The 21355-nt window shown below is 42.9% G+C and overlaps 1 protein-coding gene across 2 annotated transcripts in view; it reads left to right on the forward strand.

Annotated features, from left to right (window-relative positions):
• Positions 1–21355, forward strand: part of zgc:158464 (uncharacterized protein LOC791139 homolog) — a 97933-nt gene that overhangs the window by 10671 nt on the left and 65907 nt on the right. For both annotated transcript variants that reach the window (XM_041935719.1, XM_041935728.1), the window contains exon 2: positions 6860–6992. In XM_041935719.1, coding sequence (XP_041791653.1) covers positions 6860–6992 — 133 coding nt within the window. The remainder of the gene's footprint in view (positions 1–6859; positions 6993–21355) is intronic.

Genomic DNA, 21355 nt, shown 5'->3' on the forward strand with positions numbered 1-21355 from the left:
TTTTAAACTGTAAGGGAAACTTCTAGGAGTTCTTTGTGATTAAGACTGAATGTCTTTGGAAAGTCTGATTTGAATAAGCACTCATAATGAATTCAGCATTGATTGAGGCCTGATTCACTCCTTTTCCTATGTCTATGCAGCTCACGTACAATCCACGTTTCAAAAAATGTAGGATGCATGAAAACCTAAATAGAACAGAATGTGATAATTTGCGAATCCTTTTTGACATGAAAACAGTACAAAGACAGTACATTTAAAGTTTTTGTCATTATATCCATTGATTTTTGTAAACATATGCTTAGGCTGAATTTGATGCCAGCAACATGTGCATGTATGCACTTTCTGTGTGTGTATGTGTGTGTACAATAGATTATAACTCATCAGTGAAATGTATAGCTATTACCCACAGTATACTGGAATGTAGGTGCCATAAAAGCCTCATAATGCACAGTAACCCATTATCACAGTGGTGACCTGCAGACTATCCAGGTGTACAATATGTGTTTTATGCCCCTTTCCATTTAATGCTGATCTGACTCAACCGCTATATGCATTGCTGATGTTTATCCCACTGAAGTGTGGTGCTTGGTATCAGTGTGTCTGTTGCTGCATCTGGAAGCATTCCCACGCAAACCATGATCAACAACAGGCTAAATCTAAAGAACCGGCTTCAGCCCGGCTGCCGTGCGAAAGTCGCCCCACATGGGTAAGAGTGCAGAGATCTGAAGAACCAACATTTAATGTGGTCTGAATGTTAAAGGGGGGGTGTGTGTAATAAATAAGTCGGCAGCCAGAACTGAGCTGTTCTTTGAACAGCGCAGATGTCGCTGAAGGAGACACATGTGAAGCTGATGGCTGAGCACATTGATGTGCAAAGGGCAATGCTAAATCTAATCCTCCAAACATATACAGTCAAGTATCTGTCACACATAAACTCCTTAAATCCTGAGCTTGCTAATGGTTATGATAGAGAAAAGGCTCTTTGAGACTGAGTGGTTGGAAAGGAACAGTAGAGAGTACGTTTTTCCATTTGCTGGTGTCTGTTTTTTAACTAATCATCAGGACATACATGTCATGAGGATGTGTGGGCTTTAATCTGGTTGTGTTCGAAGTGACTGTTTGTTTTTGTAAATTCTCAAATATGAGCGTGATTACTAACACTGTATCACTCCTTTTGATTCTCCAATTAGATTAAAGAAAAAAGAATATACCTGGAAATAAATAGAACATTTGTTGAGCTCAGGTGAAGTGCTCTTGATTGATGCATGGACTGCAGCTTGTGACTGATTGTGAAAAGGTTTGTTGTTTTTATAGTAAACATTATAATTTGATTAGCTACCTTTGCAGACTGTTAAGTAGGCCGTTAGTGGAGGCACATTACTCTTCCAAGCTCACAGCGAGGGAGAACCTCAAGCAGCAGCCATGTTTCTTGGGGAACATTTCAATGAAGTTTCATTAATTTCAGGTCTGTATGGTGGGAAATGCTCTCCTGCACTGACGCTCCTTTAGAGGCGAAGCCAGTTTTCCATCTGTCTAATCTGTTTGGGAGATATACCGTAGAACCCAGTGGGGCTCTGCCTTCGCCAGGGACCTTCAATGAATTGTAACCAGATTGGTACTTGCTTCTTAGAGACACGTAAGTATCTTATTGATAGTAACTGCATTATGTCAACAGACAAGCTGTGATCATTTTAGCTTAAATAAATTGCCTTGCGGGAGTGTTTCTTGCCAGTATGTTCTTTCTAGAAAACTTTGGCCAAGTTACTGCGCACTGCACACGCGGCATTCATCCTGTGTTTGTAGACAAAGATAAGGTGCAGGAGCTATCGGCAGAGGCACTTCAGTGATGCTCAGTTTGCTGAGTTTGGCTTTTACATGAACATTTGAACATTTTTCCATCCATCAGGAGTAAACATGCTTTATGCATGGCAGCTCTCTTATGTAGAAAGATTTTTTGAAAATGGTGTCCCCTCGTCTTTCTCTCCTCTCCCCTCCTCTCTTCTTTAGTGGCTTTCTGTCCTGACAATAGTGGCGTGATTTCTTTTTTGTTATACTGAAGAACAAAAGAGCAATAGCAGCAAAAAAGCTTTTTGAAATGCCTTAATGCAATTGAGCTGCTAAGCACTGAGTTGTATTAGGTTATCAGTGGCTGAAATCCCTTGTGGCGTGAGACATAAATCACACACGTCAGTCCTCTTTCTTTTTTTTCCCCCTCCTCCCTCATTCTACAGCCTGCTGACTTTTCTGGCAGACCCAGGGGGGCTTCAACCTTGACGCATTCAATCCTTCCTGGACCAGCCATGACATTAATATCATATTCCTGTCTGCACTCATTCAGCACGATTTGTTTTGCGTTTTCATCTGTGTACTATATGTCTAAAGGTGTTTGTCTGGTTATTGCCTGGTTCAGTCATTGGTCTCCTGTTATATTGCATTTGCTTCTGGTTGTTTATGGCTCTTAAATGCCAACCCTGGACATGTAGATTGCTCTGAAGTCGAAAAAGAGAAATGCAATGGCCCATTTCCTAATTTTACAATCAAATTTAAAGCCGTGCTCGAATTTCAACTAATGCAGTCTCTGAAATTTTTATTCTTTTGCTCCTGATTATCTGATGATCCCGCCGAACACATTCTCTTTCCATTAAGACTGCAGGAGGAGAATTGTAGCCCATATTTTCTCACATCTAATGGAAGCCCTGAGCCCAGTCGAAATGTAATCCTACAACCTCTAGCATCGTCGAACATTGAGCCAAAGTGGCAGGTGCCTGTTATAGTCTCCCTCCTTCGCTAATGTTCCCCTTCTGTTCCCACTGATTTGAAGTCAGCTTCATCGCCTGAGAGCCGCAGTGCATTTCAAGAAGTCTGTTGCGAGCTGCCAGACCTCTGGCAGGTGTAAGACATGGCCAACCTGGGATCTGAGCTGTGGAATGAAAGTAATTGAGTGAGTTCTCTCTCTGTGCTGCAAACCAGTAAAGGACCCAGCTACCATGGGGACATGGCCTAAGCCTGATGTGAAGTTCGCAAAGGCTTACAGTGCAGCTTAGCAAGGACCTGATATATTGAGGCACTGCAGGCTTGTGCTGAGAGGGAATTTTGCTTTCATGACAAGTGTGGCTTGGCTGCAGTCCTGACACACCCTGGCACGCCACAAGGCAGATGGTGTGTCCCCAGGCGATGCTGCCGCTCTCTAGCACCCCTTTCCTCACAACCCCATGGTCCTCCTGCTGTCGAGGAGTCATTAGTGCAGTGGGACAGCAAGGACACATTGGAACAATTTGAAAATATTAACCACCTCCTCCACCCTAACACGAACTTGGCTGCAGTGGCTGGGTGATGGCACCTTACGGAGGCATTCTGTTGATCTAAGCAGTCGATGGTTCAAATCCCCAGATGTGTAGGCTAAAATTAATAACACTGTTGCCTGCTAATGGGTGACAATAGAATACCGTAGATGTATACATTACTGATTTGTAAAGGCATGAATGTGAAACACAGGGTGGAGCTGATGTTGACCAATGCGGCTCAGAAATTCCCCCTTGATAAAAAGATACTTCTTAAACAAACAACTCCTATTAGTCATCTACAGTGCTTCCATAATGCTGTGCTATGTTGTAACACATTAACCACGTTGTTCTGCCATGACCAACTTCTTTTCATTTCAGTGTTATTCTAACGTAGTCAGGCTGGTAACTGGTTTGGTTTGTCATCGGCTTAAATTAGCTTTTGATGGGAACTTGACTGTCCCTGCTGACTGGAATAAGAACATAAACCAGGTGTTGAAAAGAGCTTTGACTGCTCTGACTCTGAGCTAAATAAAACACATGCCTGTAAAATGTCATTTTTTTTTATAGTGTTAGCTGTTTGATGACAAGCCTTTGTAACCTTATTTAAGCATATCTCAGCATGGGGGCCATAATTAAGATGTTCACAGTGGTAACAGCTGTCGAGGCATTCCTTAAAACAGACCGGCAGAATTTGAAGCGAGTAATCTTAATTGTAGATACTTTCTAATGTGCTATAATCCCATCTTCTCTTCACATGTTTTTCAAAACACAATATTTTGAAGTTAACATTCTGAAAAAGGGTAATCCAAATACTGGCTCAGCCTCTGCAGAATGTTAAAGAGCAGAAGAACCAAAAGCCACTCGTGACTGATTGCCGATTCCTGTTTTGCTGTCAGGGTACCAGCAGGCCCATTAGACTTTGATTTAGTCTGATTTTGATTGTTTGGGGAAGCAAAAAGGCACATACATTAGAGTTCATGTGAAATGCTTTTCTTTCTCTGCCCTCCAGTAACATATTACTTCAGACATTACCATACCAAAATTCCCAAGCCATAAATATTAACCACTAGTGGACAGCAAGGCTGTTGCATATCAGGCCCAAAGTAAGACCAAGCAGAGTGTAATGTTTGGGTCCTGAATCCAAGCTTTTTTTTTTGTTTGTTTTTTAGTCAGTGATTGCATTTAATCCCATGGCATCACTCTGTCTGATGCTATCAGAAGTTTTCATTGCATACCCCGCCCTTTATTTGTCCTAAATTATGTCAACAGGAAAGGCAAAAGATGATGTCGTGTATTTGGAGTGGTTCCACACATAACTCAATAAGTGATTGCCATTATTTCCCGAAACATGCCCAAACATCCTTTGGCTAGTGAAGGTGCATGAAATGGTAACGTGTAATACATTTAAGGTGTGAGCTCTGCTAAAACCTGACTGTGGGCAGATACATTAACTACTTCTATCATCTAAAGCTGCTGAAGAGAATGTAAGATGCAGCAGAGTGCTTTATCACATTTGTGGCCTATGGTCTCAAACCTCGAGCCACTCTGCTACAGCATGTGGACCGCAGTCAAATGGGCACTGGCCTTCATCCCTCCCGTTTAGGTGATTCATTTGTTTTTTCAGTGTGGATTATTTATTCTTAGGTTTGGGCTTTGTTTACAATGACTGTTCCTGAGGTGAGTTTGCCACACGCTACGATTACTGATGGCTGAGTTTCTATGCAACAAGGTGTGAGATGGTAATGACACTGTGGCTGTAATGCATAATTTGCCGAGTTTTGGGCTTTCCAGGCCTGCAAAGATTTTGCTCGTCTGAATTGTTATTATAAACCTGTGAGTGAAATTTGTGTGGCACAAAAACAACCCAGGACAGTGTTTGTATTGGATTTTTCCCCCTGCTTGAATTCACAGAAGCAAAACATTCGAGGAACCCATAATTATTCTGTGGTAGAAAAAAAGTCCTAGTTATTTTTCCCAAAACAGATGGAATGGAATATTGAAGAAGGCGGATTTAACACAGTAGCTGCTATGAAACACATCCGTGGTACCTACTTCCGTTGCCATTATTGCCTAATCCATGTGTAGTGGAGAGGATCTATGCAGGAATATACCTGCAGCATTTCTCTGTCAGTAAGCAGCTTACAAATGATCCCTTGTGAACTTTCTAGCATTTAACACACAAACTTTTCATTTTTCTAATCCTTATGTTGTTTTATTTCTGACACTGTTAATGACACTTGACCTCGATCAGAGCGTTAAAAATCTCGGTGCTTTCCCAGCCCAAGAGAAATACCACAATTTGAATAGTATATCTGCACATTTTGCTTGCTTCCCTGAGGCTTGGTGTGTGTGTGTGTGTGTGTGTGTGTGTGTGTGTGTGTGTGTGTGTGTGTGTGTGTGTGTGTGTGTGTGTGTGCGTGTGCGTGTGAGTGTGCGTCTGTGGCACTCTCACGGGTGGCCTGCTCATGGAGTTAGCTTCTGGGAAGCGTGCTCTCTCTCTGTGGCAGAGATGGACAGTGGTTGTTCTCAGGAAAGCTGGCTAGGTGGAGGCACAGCGAGGCGGGCATGAGGCTCGGTCCACCTCCAGCCTGCCCCGCCCGGCCCCATCCACCAGATGAGTGATGAGCTTGTTTATAATGAGACCAAATCCCTTCCTGTTACACATGACTCACAGGGTGCAGTGCCAATCATGTACGTGTTTACATGCTCCCCTAGGTGTATGCTTAAGCATTTCCTTATACGTTTGAAACACTTTCCTCAAATGTTTCCAAGTTACAGAACATGTGATGCCCTTCTCCTCTGCCCACTGATTGGCAGGACTAGACTTTCAGGAGCTTCAACAGGGAAAAAGTCAGCTTTTGTAACAGCTGGCCCAAGCCCCTGCAGTCACATCCCGTCATTAGATCCAATGTCCAGATGGCTCATATGAGAGTTTATTTGCTTTCAGTGGGATGATCTATATTTTTTCAAGCGCTGTCCTGGTACATGAAGCAAACAACTCAAGGAAACAAATGTCCCCCTTGCAAGGCACTATAAATGCGGACTGTTGCTCTGCTCCCTAAAGGGTTTAGCTGTATTTCTGGGTCTCGGGACATCCACCTAATTGCCATCTACTGCACAAAATGCTGAGCAAAAGAGCAAGACTGCAATTAGCCGTGGCTCACTGCCAGCTCGGCATAAATCTGCCAAATTGTTTCTCTTAAGAAAGTTGAGCAGTTGTGGTCTTCTTTCCTCTGCTTTTGAAATGTAGGCCTGTCACTGGGCTATCATATAATTAGGCAGACCAGCAGTAGCACAGAGCGTGCTGTAAGGCTAAAAGCTGAGGCATTGTGGTGGTGTGCTGAGGCATACAGAGGTGGGGTGTTATATATGTGTTTCCCCCTTTATCTCCCGGCCTGCCTCGGTGGATATCACTTAGTAATGTCCTGGGCTGCGGCAGTACGTGCCATGCAACTCTCCAGACAACTAACCCATGTTGTAGTGTTTAAGACAGCAGCGACATGATTCCCCTGTCTTGCTATCTCACTTTTTCCTCCCATCCATCTCACCTTTCTGCGCTTTTTTATCCTCTGCAGCTCATTATCCTTGAAGACTATGCGGACCCTTTCGATGCTGAGCAGGCCGGTGGCACTCAGACCAGTACGGAAAAAGTGACGACCGAGAATGATGGCTACATGGAACCGTATGAGGCCCAGAAGATGATGGCAGGTACCTGTAGATCAGCACTTTCAATCAGTTTTCAATTTCCTAATATCTCGATTTTCTCACTCAGCTACCTCTGTGCACCTTCACGCCATGAGTAATTGCAGGTTAAGTGACAAATAATTGATGTCTGTGCTATGACCGCCTCCTAGTGCAGTATTAATTAGTATTCAGTGTGATTTGGCCGTATGCTTCCAAGCAGGGAATTAATGAAAGAGGCTCAGATGGCCTAATGGCGTTTTACATGACAGGTGCAGCAGAGCAAAAACATGACCTGTGTGTCATGAGAGATGTCAAAACATTTTCAAAAGCAGTGACTTTGCCCCCAGAAATCATACAAGTCCATAAGTGATTAAAAAACACACCTCAGAAGTACAGGATCAATAAAGAGGGAGGTGTTTTTTTAAATGTTTTTTTTTTTTTCTGCTTAACTATGTGCATGTGGAGACAGCCACTTGCTGGGTTTTCCAGGAAGGCTTTTTTTTTTTTTTTTTTTGAGACAACAATAGCTGTGTGCTAACATAAGAATTCAGCTGAACCACATTCTCCACACAGCTTTGTCACAGCGCACATTCATTCTGCGGCTAGGAGAGCACAGCAATGACAAAGAACAAGGAATGTGCAGAGAGGGACGAGAAATGATGAAAAATGTGGAGAAAACAAAACATGTGGCAGCTGTTTTCCTCCCCGAAACAGACCTTAGCATCTAAGAAAGGAATGTTACAGAAAATGTTTGTATGACTGTCAGACCTCAAACGGATGTTGCTGGAACTTGGATGACTACAGTATATCAGTATTTCTGCCTTGATATACAGACGCTGTCAGATCACTTACAATATACTGGTACCGCTCACCCTCCCGCACACACTGTACTCTTCTAAACACACACTCCCATTGCTCCCACAAAGGCAGGACGTGAATGTCTCTGTCCCTCCTCAGCAATTTTCTTTTAATGGGCCCCCAGACAATCTCTTGTTTTCATCTGTCTTACTGGTTTGACCTCTGGCCCAGTCATTGCCTCAGCTGAGTACAAAAACTCAAGATTTATCGCCTCTCTCAGGTGGAGGAAGCCGAAAAGAAAAAAAAAAAACCTGAGCACACCTTTTGTGATATGACTTGAATGGTGAACTTTAACAAAGTTTTCCTGTGCTCTTAAAATTCAGTTCGACCCAGTTCTGCTTTTGGCTGTATTGACAAACTAAATTATGCTGGCAGCAGTTTTCGTTTGATCTGATAAAGTCTTCAATTTTGCCTTTATTGTTGTTTCTGGTTGCTCCTGTCTTTGAAACCTGGAGTGGTGTTGTTTTCAGGCTCCCTGCTTTTATCCATCATATCTATTGATTGCCAATTCTTGTTTTTCTCTCTGCTGTTTTTACTGAGCTGGCAGGGCGTTGTTTTAAATAGAGCTGTTAGTGGATTTCTTTGGCTCTACTGTCATCCTTTTAATATTCAGAATGAGCCATGGATTTATTCCAGGGGCGGGTGATTTCGCAGGCATTAAATAATGCACATCATTTAAACATGCAGGTGTATGTATATGTAGGATTGCCATTATTTGAGCAGGGATCATTTAACAGTATTTGATATATTCACCTGCAAGCAGGGCGATTTTGTGAAATTTCTACAGAATAATTCCATCAAATGTCTGAAAGAAGTAACTCATTCTGGTCATGTTGGTGGCTATGGGTTAGAATATAATATTGCTTGTCGCCCCCATAACACATAATAATGATTGTGGAAAATCTAAGGGTATAATCATGGGTAACTGCACTAGAAACCAAAATTTTACATTTCTCTGGTTCATTATTGGTAGCATATGTGGTGTTGCTGGTTTTCTCTCAACGTTTATGTAACCAAGATAGAAACACAGAGCATGAATGCTCTTTCTCACCAACACCTTGCTCCAAATTTGCACAGCTACACACATGCACACCTGGACGCTGCCCAGTTCAGCCTCACTGGTGCAGATAGGGGTTAAGTGCCTTGCCCAAGGGTACCTCAATGATATAATGAGGGTCAGGAGCTGCTCTTTCACTCTCTCTCACTGTGCAAGGCCAGATGCGTGCACCGATACATCAGCATACTGGCTATGGATATAGAGTAATTGCTGCATCTCTCATTCTGACAGCATATTGGTCAGGCAGAACTGCACACTCAGAATTTAGTTGGCTAAAAAGAGGAGAGAGGAACCACTGACCGGGCTGCTGCACTGAAGAAAGGACCAAGCCGCCCATGTGAAGCTAGTTGCTTGCATCTCCCTCTGTCTCATTCTGCCACCATTGCTCACTCTCATCTCTTTTCTCTTTCACTCTCCGGGCAAGGCACCATTATCTTTTGTCACTCAACCTGCACTGTTAACAATACTTGAGTTTTCTTCAGCTCTCGGAGTGTTGGATGAAGAACCATCCACAACCTCCTACTCTTCTCAGCGCTTTCTTTCACAGATGGGTGCAGATGGTCATAAAGCCCCAAACATGACAACACAACAGAAACTTTCAGAGCAACTTTTTAATTTACCACCAGCCAAATTCATCTCATCTATAAAACAGACTTTTAACTGTCTCAGCTTGTACAATTCAAAGGTGTGTAAAAAGCTAGTTTCTTATAAAAAGTGTTTCCAATTAATTCTGAGAAGTAGACTGAGAATAAATCAGACCGTCTGACGTTTTTATTTTGTCTTCACAGACGATCTTTAGGTTTTTGGTTTCAACATAAGATTTACTTTGAGCTGCTGTCGGCTTGAATCTCTCTGAACACACACACACACACACACACACACACGTTGTTGCTGTGGCAATTTTTAATTTCCAGATCAATCACAGTAATTTAATCCTCAATACTATCTGCTGATACTGATATTTATAATTTCCTGCACTTCCTGTTTATGGCTCATATTTGCAGAAGCACTTGCATGTCATAACCTCTTGGAACTGGCCACCTCAGATTAGTATCCTTTGTGTTGAGTAATCACTTGTGGTTTTGCACTGCACTTAGCAGAGATTAGGGGGTGATCAGACAGTAGGTACTCTGTAAAGCAATAGTGTGACTAAGATATTCCACAAAAGATTCCATGGATTGAAAAGTCTCCATAAAAATCTAACAATCCCATTTACATTAAGGGTACTTATGGCAAGTATCGAGAGACAGTTGTGTGAATATAGCTTGTAATGGAGAAAAAATCATTTAGGAAGTCACCGTGATGGAGTGTGTGGATAGTTTAGAGCCTCAATAAAATCTTCAGATCAGTACTTTCCTGCAAATTCTGTTTTTCTCGACATCTTTGGACAAATCACTTTCTGTGTGCCAGAAGCTTATTCCCAGTGAAACTCACCAGATGCTGGGATTTCAGAATAGCAATTTAAACTTCAGGTAAATTAGTTAAACATGTTATCATACCATTTACATGGCATTGCTGCCATGGGTTACTTGAACTCTTTTTAATGCAATGATTTTATTTCCACACCTGAATGTTAATTGGCTGAATTTGTACAGTGACTCTGACATCATTGTGAACAGCGAGTACTGTGTGAGGTCAGTATGTGCTCATGCTGATTAGAAAAGGCTTTTCACACTCCTCCCCTGTGTCTTGCGTTTTGCATTTTATGAGCCATTGCAACCTCATGAGTTAAACAACCTGATTGATTGCTATGCTTCACTATCTATTCAGTGCAAGCAATGTCATCTACAAGTTACAGGAAGCCCATTCATTCAGAGATGATCTAACAGAAGGTAACAAAAGGCAGCTATGCAGCAAACCTAAGGTCCCACACACTTTGGGTTAGAGCAAAGTGGCCAATTAACAGTGTTGCTTTATTATTGAATTTAAAATAATCACGTTTTTAAAGAGTCAGTTGATTCAAGTGTAAAGTTAAATTCTGTAGAAACCGGATATTCTGTTTTGAAGATCCAATTATCATCCCTTGATTACACAACATTCACACCTTAAACGCACAAACACATACACTCAACCACATAGTGGGAGGTGTGGCATGTAAGGACCTGAGGAGAAAAGTGCCACAGCTGTTTACATAACAGACTGTGCACTCTGCTGGATGTGTGTGTTTGTTGGCATGCACGCTGTCGTGCATTTGTATGTGACTTTGTGTGTGTGTGTGTGTGTGTGTGTGTGTGTGTGTGTGTGTGTGTGTGAGAGAGCTGAACTGGCCGGAGCTTGAGCCTGTGTGAGTGTGTGCGCTGTGTGTTCCATGCGTTTCTCTCCCAAGAGCCATCCTTAGTGAGGTTGAGCTGGCTGATTTATGGGCCTGCTGGAGGGGCATGTCACGACTTCCTTAACCTGAAAAGCCAGCCCCACCCCCTCAGAAGCCGCTCCACACTGGCTTCTGGTCGGGGCTCACTGCACCACCTGCAGTTATGTGAAGACGTGTGCAGCCACTCTGTCTTAACGTTTCCTGCGTGTGTGCTTCCAGAGTGCCTCGAATGTTTGTCATGTCCACACGCGTCGGCTATTGCGTGTGCTATCTTTGTATTCGTGCAAGTCAGGTGTACGTGTGCGTGTGCAACTGCGAGAGGACGTTTTTCCCTCATTCAGCTGGTGTTCTGGCATGTAGAGTTACTATATTGAAGGTGTGTAACTTGTATGTGGGTGTAAGTATTTTGAATGTGTGCAAGCTCATGACAGATCACACTCGCGCATAACCTTCTTTCTGTATCTTGTCATCTCTTTCACACATCTAAAGACACACAGACATGTTCACACTGACCCCTACACACACACACACACACACACACACTCCTCAGCTGTCAGCATGGCCATTCATTGCATACCTCAACACAAGCAGCAGCACCTAATCACAAGAGGAGCTGTCGGAAGAAAGGATAGAATCAACTTTTGCGATGTTACTTTATCCACCTGACTCTGTTCCCTCATACATTGTTGTAGCTGTTGAGACTTGTTACACTGACAAGTACAAGGGGCTGGGCTAGTACTGCAGGGCAGTCTGCGTCAAGCCATTTCTCAATGAACACACACTCATCCTCATACTTCCCCATCAACCAGGCAGGCAGACGGCCATGTGAGAGTTTTCCCACAGTGCAGAGGAGGCCTGTTGTGCAAACAGCTTGCATGATTGAGTTCTCCCGAACAAACACACTCGAGTCCAGTCCACTCACCGGTCCTCAAGCCACAGCCACGCTACTGCACCTAGTAGGTGTGTGAATGTGTGTGAGGGTATCAGACAGAAATAACCCCTCTGGTGTGAAATATTTTACACCAGAGGTGAATTTACTATACGCTGTGTCAAAGCTGTAACCTTACTTTGTCCTCATCCCATCTTTCAGGTCATGCTCAGTCATTTAGCGGCAGGAGAGTTGTGAAACAGGGCCAGAGTGCCCGGAGGGGAAAAAACCTTGATGTTTTCCATAATGGTTGACTCACGTTAGATGGGTGTTCGCTATTTCTCTCTCTCTCTTTCTCTGTGTGTGTGAGAAATGTGCTGGGAAATGTCTCCCGGCACTGGCACCTCCTGCACTGCACTCCCAATGATGTGGAGACTATCCAGTGCCAAGGAGATGAGTCATTAGCTATGGAGTTGATTATTTCAATTACTCATCATAGTGTGGTGCTAAGCCCCCTGTTGGCTCCGGAGTATAAATGCCAGGAACATTACCAGTTTGGCAGTGGCCTGAGTGGGTGAGAAAACATGTTCAGACTGGGGACACTGAAAGGGGTAAGAAAAGCAGAGAAAGAGAAAGGGAAAGTAGTAACAAAAATTGAAAGTAGAAACATGAGAGAGACTGGCTGAGACAAAAACAGAAAAGGAAACACAGTGGGAAGAAATTCATATTAAAGCACCCATGGGCTACTTTATGGGGACAATTTAAGAGGAAAGAGTGGCTGCACGGTGTGTTGAATGGCTTCCATCTCCCCCTCACTCACTCACAGGAGTGAAAACTCACCCCAGGCGATGGCAGGTACATGTGGTGGCACATTTCTTGGCCTGTAACCCTGCTTTTATTGCCCCGAGCTGTAACTTGAGGAGTATCCGGAGCATGCGCTGACAGTGGCAATTGTGGATGTCTGTGCCATTAGTATGTGAGTTTAGGTTTAGCAGGTTGTTTGAATAGTATATAATCAGTTTACAGTTATCCTCTCATCTCTGGTTTTGTTTTCCAGCACATCTGGCTTGGTGCATTTGAAGGACTGTTTAAGAATGAACTCAGCAGCACATTTATGCATCACCCCAGCTGATTATAGGCAGCTATAAATAAGCATGGACTGCAAAGTCAGTAGCTGAAAACTGGACGGGGAAGTGAATAATTAACACCCTCCTACTCTGTCCTCTCACCCCTCACAACAACTACTGTTTAAGGCTATTTGTGTCTGTGCAATCAACTCACCGCTGCTCTTTTTACCAGCTTGAATGATTTAAAACTAAGAATGACTCTACCTTTTAAAGTGTATTTTTGCTAAATTGTCATTAACTAGGACCTCATGACATTGATGTTTTTTTTTTATAGAATGTAAAACCTGCACTGGAAAATGTGCCAAATTGAAATTGTTGTGAAGACATGACAATATCAAGTCACAGAATTATGATGAATATGACAAAATTAATATGGTTGAAATACAATGAAACAATAGAATCTAAAGTAGTTATTATGCTATCACAAAAAGCTATTAGGTTTTACAATGAAGTTAAGGCACCAACAAAACATGACAAACATGAATAACCATAACACGTGGGAGCAGTTTCCATGCATGACTCAGTGTGTGTAACAGGAAGTGTTTTTGAAGGTCATCGAGGGCACTGACACACAGGGCTATTGAATGGTTGAGTTCACAGCATCCTCCAAACTAATAGACTTGACCTGGCATCTACTGTGAAACTTGAAATCACATCTAAAATAAATAAAACTAAAAATTTGATTTATTATCTTGAGGACAAACAGTTGAGGTGCAAAATGATCAAGGCAGCTATGTAAGTAATAGCCTCACAGCAGGATCCATATTTACTGCACTGTGTGTTTTGGCTGCATTCAAGATTTGTTGATATAGGCTTTGCAAGTGATGATGATTTTAGTTTACTCAGGCGAATGACAGGGCCCAAAAAGTAGTGGTAATATATTTTAGCTCTGCTGCAGGGCTACTTAAGTTATGGCCACATGACCCTGCAACACAGCAGGTCATTAATGATGATGTTGGCTTCAGGAGGTTTGTGGTCAGATATGTACTTAAGCCTCCTTTAGGTACGAAAACATGGCCAAGTTATTCTCATTAAAGATTATCTATTCCCTGCAGAGTGTTCACTTATTCAACAGAAAACAGTGAAACAGTCACTGCTCCACCCAGTTCTCTGAATCTACGCCCCATTCAGTGGTTGCCAGATTTTGTCAGAAGCGAGCTACCCACTTGCCACATCTACATGATCCCATGAGAAATGACTGACAGTTATTACACACTGATCTGACAGGGTGGTACTGAGTGATGCAAAACCAAAGCTCCACAGTGCCAGAGCTGGTGTCAGGTGGTCTTTTTTTTTGGCTCGGTGCTATTGTTGGAGGCATGCTATTTTAACTTTTAGAAATGCACAGTGTAATGAGAGCAGAGCTGGGTTTCATTTCTAACAAAACAAAACAAAAAAACAACCCAACAGTAATGAGATCTCTGTGGTATGAAGCACAACTTTTGAGTGAAACTGCTGTTTAATCTAGCTAGTTTGTTGGAAAACTCTGTCATATTAGTAAATGATAACATTTATATCAAGATATTGGGTGTAGGTGTAGCCCAATAACAATTTTACTGTTGGTTTTTGTTCAAAATATGGGACAGTTGTGAGCTTACCTTGCAAAGTAATAAGCCAAAGACACTAAGTTTCATGATACAATACAAATGTTCTCCTCCAAGTTACTTGAAGTTATTCCCCTTTAGTTGTTTAGATTAGTCAAACTTTCAGAGTTCGCCTGCTCTCTACACCACCAGTTTAGTGTGATTTTTCTGCTTAAGCAAATCTTGCATAGGAGGAAATTAATATGAAACTTGTGAAGCAATATCTGTGCTAAGTAATTAGCTTTGAAAAAGTCCCTCACTTTCGCCTGTTTGTAACCAGTGACTCAGCAGTAAATCTCACCTCATTTACTGTTTATGTAGGAGGAGGAAAAAATCAGTGAAGTTTCAAACAACCATGTGCAGACTTTTTGTAGTTGTTGCACCACGTAGAACCAATATTCACAAGGTGTAATGTGTATGTGATGCTCAGTGTCCAGAACAAGTGTCTCTCTTGCTGCAAAATAGCAAAACATTCCCTACTCTACTGATGGTTTCAGAATAGTTTTGTGTATTTCCTTGACTTTGACACTGACATATAGTCCAAAGGGTTATGGCTCTGTGTGTGTGTGTGTGCATGTGCGTGTGTGGGGCCTACTGGATAATGGCCAGCGGCCTCTGTGGTGTGGAGGGTCATTTGGCGAATCTAAAGAGTGGAAGGAGTAAAAGGTGGGAGGAGAGCAGGAAGACTGACGACTTATTGATGAAATGAGAAATCTCGAGCTCCGGCCCGATGACCTCCCTCCCCCTCACTCAGTGATAAATGCCGTCCTGCACTGTAGCCTCACGCTACTCAGTTGTCGATATATTTGAAATTTCCACAAGATATTGACACATACAGTGCGGGTTAGAGTGCAGCATTACATGTATGCTACACCACCTGTCATTATTATAAACTGTTTTTGACTTGTAGTATTTTAGCCATCTTCAAGGTGTTCAGTTGACGCAAAGCTGTTGTCATTATACCTGCTGTAATTTTTATGATTTGCACTGTGATTTTTGTTTGAAGCTGTCTGCGCTGAGCATTTGAATCTAGACAGGTTGTTTCTTTTTTCATCAAAACATGATGAATCTCTAATTCACCTAACATCACACAAGTCCAAAGTTCCATTAAACAGAGACCTCGAGTCAGTGAGCACACTTGTGTTTGCTCATAATAACGCAGTTAGCAGTAGTTGGGCCACCTTTGCAAGATAAAATTGCATTTTTTATAACAAACTCTCTGAGTGCACATAGATGGTCACATGAACGCAGGCACAGAGCAAGCGGCAAGAGGTGTGGTGAGAGGAAGCGGTGTGTACTGGCAAGAGCATTCCTGCTGGCCCCTGATATCCCGCTGTGCCACGCTGTGCCAAGCCAAGGATGGATAGGATGGCAGACCCACTATCCATCCGTTACAGCTGAGTGGGTAGGGAGGGGTTGGAACACGCGGAGGGGGGGCATTACTGGGCACTGGGCAGCCACTCCGGCGCAGGTTGGAGGTGCTGAAGTCGTTCATTTTAAAGGTAAGATTAATGACACCATTAATCCATGTCTGGGCCACTGCAGAGGAGGACAGGGCAGAATTCATACCCGCTGCTGGCTACCCAACGCCTGCAGCACACACGCATGAAATCTGTTAATATGCACACACACACACACACACACACACACACACACACACACACACGCAGATACAGGCATACACAGCTGTTGTACACACAGACACACTTTCGTCTGGATCATTTGATATGTCAAGTATCCATTTGGCCTCAAGTGGTGATGGAACTTGAGGCGGTAGCTTGTATCTTTGTTGCAGGCAGTTACTTGATGGAGGTTATTGGTCCGATTTTTACAGGCTAGTGAGAGAGTGAGAGAGAGAGAGAGAGAGAGAGAGAGAGAGGCAGAGCCAAAGAGAGCATGACAGTCTTAGTGAATTAGTAATAGACAGGGACATGGCTGGCACCAGGCTGATTGCAGGCCTGTGCTTTTTGCGGTGGCTGCAGTCAAGTTGGAGAGGAATTCTGGCCTGTTGACACTGTGGTGAGACAGAGAGCTTTTAGGTGTGAGTGTGTGTGCGAGTGGGCGGCTAGCACTCTGCAGCTGTTGAAAGACACGGCAGGAACAGATGGGCACCCCAAAAAAAAAAAAAAAAGACAGGCACGGGAACACCAGATAAACACTCAGAGGGATGCAAATGCACAATCCACTGAAACCTGTACAAAGCATATCAGAGAGTACTGGACTGTGTGGTAGTGTGTGAGAGTAAAAAAACACGCTTCATTTAATTAAGTTGTTGAGGCAATGTCATATGCAGATTCAGTGGCAGGATTTTTTAGGGCCGAAAATCAATGCAAAAGACACCAATAGACTGTACTTTTCTCCAAAATACATTAGACAAAAGTAAAACATCTATTGTACCCGTCTGGGTAAATGCACATGTACAAACTGTGATAGGATAGAAGCCCAGGCTCGAACGTTGGAGCAGACCTCCTCTGTAACCTTACATTTTGTTCATCTGCAGTCTAACTGCGTCAGGATCAATACCTCTGGATTCACCTTGTCCTTGTGTTGTTTGACGAGGCTTTTCAATCATAAGCCAGGACTGGTATCCTCTCTCACTTGGAGAGGCTTGTTTTGGACTCTCTTTGTGTGTGTGTGTGTGTGTGAAAAAGAGATCGATTTATAAGAGTTTGTTCATGTCAGCACCCCACAGACAGCCTATTTGTTGGAATATATAATAACAGACATCACATATGGAGTGTGTGTTCATAAGAGGGACTTAAGGTGCAATTTTTTGTTGCTAAATCATGGTATCTCAGATTAGAAATTGGGAAATGATGCAACAAATTTCAACAAATGATCCTCAGTGTCGCAGACTTATTTTGTTAAGGATGTCAAATGATGAACTTACCGAAAATGTCAGGATAGCCAAACTGAAATGATGACATCTCTACAAGCTCTGCTAGTCAGGCTTCATATATTGATATGTAGCTGAAACTTCAGCTGATGTCTGTGTCTGCTTGTGTTCGTCTGTGTGAACTTTCGCACAGGGCGTTCAGAGGAGAGCAACCTATATCTGCTGTTGCAGTGTGTGAGTAATGTAGCTGGGCAATCCTGTTGACAACGGGGGTTGGATGAGGAGGGTTTGAGGAGCCAGCTCACAGTGATGAAGCCGTCATCTCAAACCAGCACTGCATCTCTCCACAGAGCTTGTCCGTGTTTTTTTCTCTCCCTCTCTCTTGTATGTAGCCTCTTAACATTTTCTCTGCTCTCTCTCTCTTTTTCGTCTTTATCATATCATCATTGTCTTTTTTTTTGTCTCCCTCTATCTGTCCACTTCTTCCTGTCTCCATTTATTTCATATATAGGAAATCTCCTTTTGTCTTTCTGCCTGCATCTGTCTTTGTCTTGCTGGGTTTCTGGTCTATCACTCTAGCCAGGAGGCAGAAGTCTGGGACATTCCTGTTTTCGCTGTGATAGACTATGGACTAAGCTCTTTTATGGGAGCCTTGTTGTCTTGTAAAATAACCCAGGGGTCTTTTTTTTCTCTCTGGGAACCAATTCATTGGTGACATTTATTCAGGAATGACCTTCTCTGGGTTTGTCTTCCAGAGACACACGGCGTTATCTCTCCTTACAGGGTAATCCAACCATTATTGTAGCTTGATTTAAACATTTACCCTTTCTTTTTTTCCCTTTACGTCTGTATACATCGCTGTGCTACAATGAACATTTGTACTGTTATATCAATTAAAGCTTTATCGCTTTGAAATTTGACTTGAATTATCTGCTTGCCCACAAGCACACGCTGTCCGAGGTCCCTCCTTCGTCATAGCTATAACGGGAGGCCATGCTTAAACTTGAGGTGACTAATTAATTAAAATAGTGAACTACCACCATAAAGGCACAAGGGAGATTATAACCTTATCAGAGCATGTCAAGTGTGCGTTCCAAGATTCGAGATCCAATTAGCCAGATGGATGGTTACAGTGTAACACACTCTCCTGTGAATAAATTCCCTTGCAAACGGCGTATTTTAAGCCCGATGGTGAACCTTTACCAATATTTTTTGGATGTTTCTGCTGCCAAAATACACGAATGTAAAATCATTACATAACATTGCAGCAGGCATTTAAAGAGAAAAGAAACATTTGCATATGACCTGTGTGTATTTTTAGTCTAACACTTTAGAGAGGCCTTGAGAGTCTTTGGCAAAAGTCACTGTTGCTTTGACGAATTTAAAATGGATATTCTCCACTCAGGCAATCTGTGACCTTTCCCCTTCATTACTCATTCCATCAAGAGGATAATTACTCATTGGAAAGGCTGATATTTTTCCTTGCAGGAAAAATACAGTTGTGTATGCCTTTAATGTAACTCCCTCTGTCTCTGCTCCTCTATCTCTCTATCTCTCCCTGGGTCTCCAGCCCCACCATCTTTGTTTGCATCACATCTTATCAATCACAAACTGCGATCGCCGGTGCGATGAGGTGAGGAGCTGGGTCTGCCTGGGGCCCGGGCTGGTGGGTTTGGGTTGTAATAGGTTGGTGCAGCCTGTTAATTTGATACGGTGTGTGGCTGAGGAGCCTCATTAGGGACAGCAGCTCACAGAGGGAGACTAGGCTTTCCATCACCACCAGGATACCACTGGCAAGAGCAAAATGGGATGGAAGCAAGGGGAGAGGAAAGTGATGGAGGAAGGGAGGAGATAATTCTGAGAAAGGATGAAAGTGGAGGAGAAAAGACAACCGTTCGGTTAGCATGGGTCAGTGGAGAAGGGAATGAGGACAGAGAGGGAGAGAGTCTCATGAAACTATCAACAGAAGACCGGAAATATGTGGACAGCCTTTTTTCATAATCAGGCTTATGCAGGCTATTTATATATATATATATGTATATATGTAGACCATTTAGATGGTTTTTTTATATGAAAACCATTAAGTACGGTCAAGGCCGTTTTCCACTGTTTTTATTTTCAACTGCGTCACCGGTAAAGCGAGTGAGTGTGTGGAGATTGAGAATTTGGGACAGCAAAACAATGAAAGGAACAGCGCAGGAATGCCATCACCAGTTGAGCAGAGTGGGTAAGAAGACAGAGGTGGAGAGGAGAAAAAAACAGGAGAAACAAATAATAGGACAGAGGGAGCCACGAAGCAGAGAATGAGATAGTTCAGTGAGAGAGGTTCATTTCCATGCGAGCATTGCATTTTCTCACCTGCTCTGTGCATCAGTGTGGCATCAGTGTGGTCTCACTCTCTGTAGCACTGAGGGAGATGAGATGCAGCTGTGGACAGAGTGAATTATTAATGTAAAGATCTCCTTCTCGACCCAATCCAATAAGTTGCCGATGATTTGACTGTCAGAGAGATTGGTGGCCTGGATAAGGGAAACCCCTGGATCACACGGCGCCATGAGTTCACCTCCCTGAGTAATTGACTCGTGCACTTTATCGACTTTCTGGTCCTGGTGATTAAGGGAGCCCGGGCCAGACTGGAGCCCAGAATCTGGCTCCTCGAGGTGGGTCACTGGACCTCACAGCAAGCCTATCCTGTGTGACCTTTGTCCTCAACACAGAGCAGTGGTTAACCCCCATCTTAGTGATCTGGAAAATACTGATCGCTGTATTGATGTGGATGCTGAGAGCTACTGAAGAGCTGACTGGACTGATGTGCCTTCTGCTCCTCTGTTGCTTCCTTCTGCTGTCTTTCTCACACTTTCTGTCAGTATATGGCTTTTACAGGGAATCTAGGCTTCAAAAATAGTTTGCTGATTTGGACAAAAAAACACATCTCTTAAGTTTGGGTTTGGGTTTTGGATTTTTTTGCAGCTGGATTAATTTCCTTCTGGCAAGTGTTAGGACCCCCTTTATACTGACCATTTCAAACTTTTCTTTCTTTAAATGCATGTATTCGTTTGGTCAAGGGATGATTTTATTCTTTGTTTCCCAGTGAATATACAACAAGCAACAAGCAATGAACACCAAGCTGATAGCGTTCTATTGGACATTAACACTTTATGTCTAAGTGCATGCTCACCCTTCATGTTTGATTCACAGTTTGAATTCTCATGTTTCACACTTGGCTACAGTTGGTGTAGTAATAAGGAGAAGATGTGAACAAATAAAATGTTGGTGGAAACAGCTTTTTTGAAAAGTAAATTGTGTTGTGTGAACAAATACCAGCTTTGGTGTGAAACACCAGTAAGATACCACGACAGCTCTGAATACAGTTTACTGTCTAGAAAAGCAATGATTCGCGTTTCTTTTTGTTGACCTTTTAGAGACTTGCCTAAAACTTGTGTCTCATTTAAATGGAGACCTACTCTCTCTCTGTGTATCTCTCTTTCTCTATCCATCTCCCTACTGTCAGACCTGGAACGACATGGTGGAGGGTCTGAACTGAAAGCACAGAGGGAGATGGTGAGAGACAGAAAAATAGATGAACAAAATAAAATCAGAAAAAGAAAGTCAGTGAGTGAAAGTGAGGGAAAGAGAGTGTGAAGTTACCTAAGAGACATTCAGCATTAAGTTGACCTCTGCTCATGTGGGACTTCAGGGGATCACCACAGGGGATGAAGCACAGACTGCCCGACCCGAGCCTGGAGC

Source organism: Chelmon rostratus, chromosome 1 (genome assembly GCF_017976325.1).
Source record: "Chelmon rostratus isolate fCheRos1 chromosome 1, fCheRos1.pri, whole genome shotgun sequence".
Taxonomy (NCBI): domain Eukaryota; kingdom Metazoa; phylum Chordata; class Actinopteri; order Chaetodontiformes; family Chaetodontidae; genus Chelmon; species Chelmon rostratus.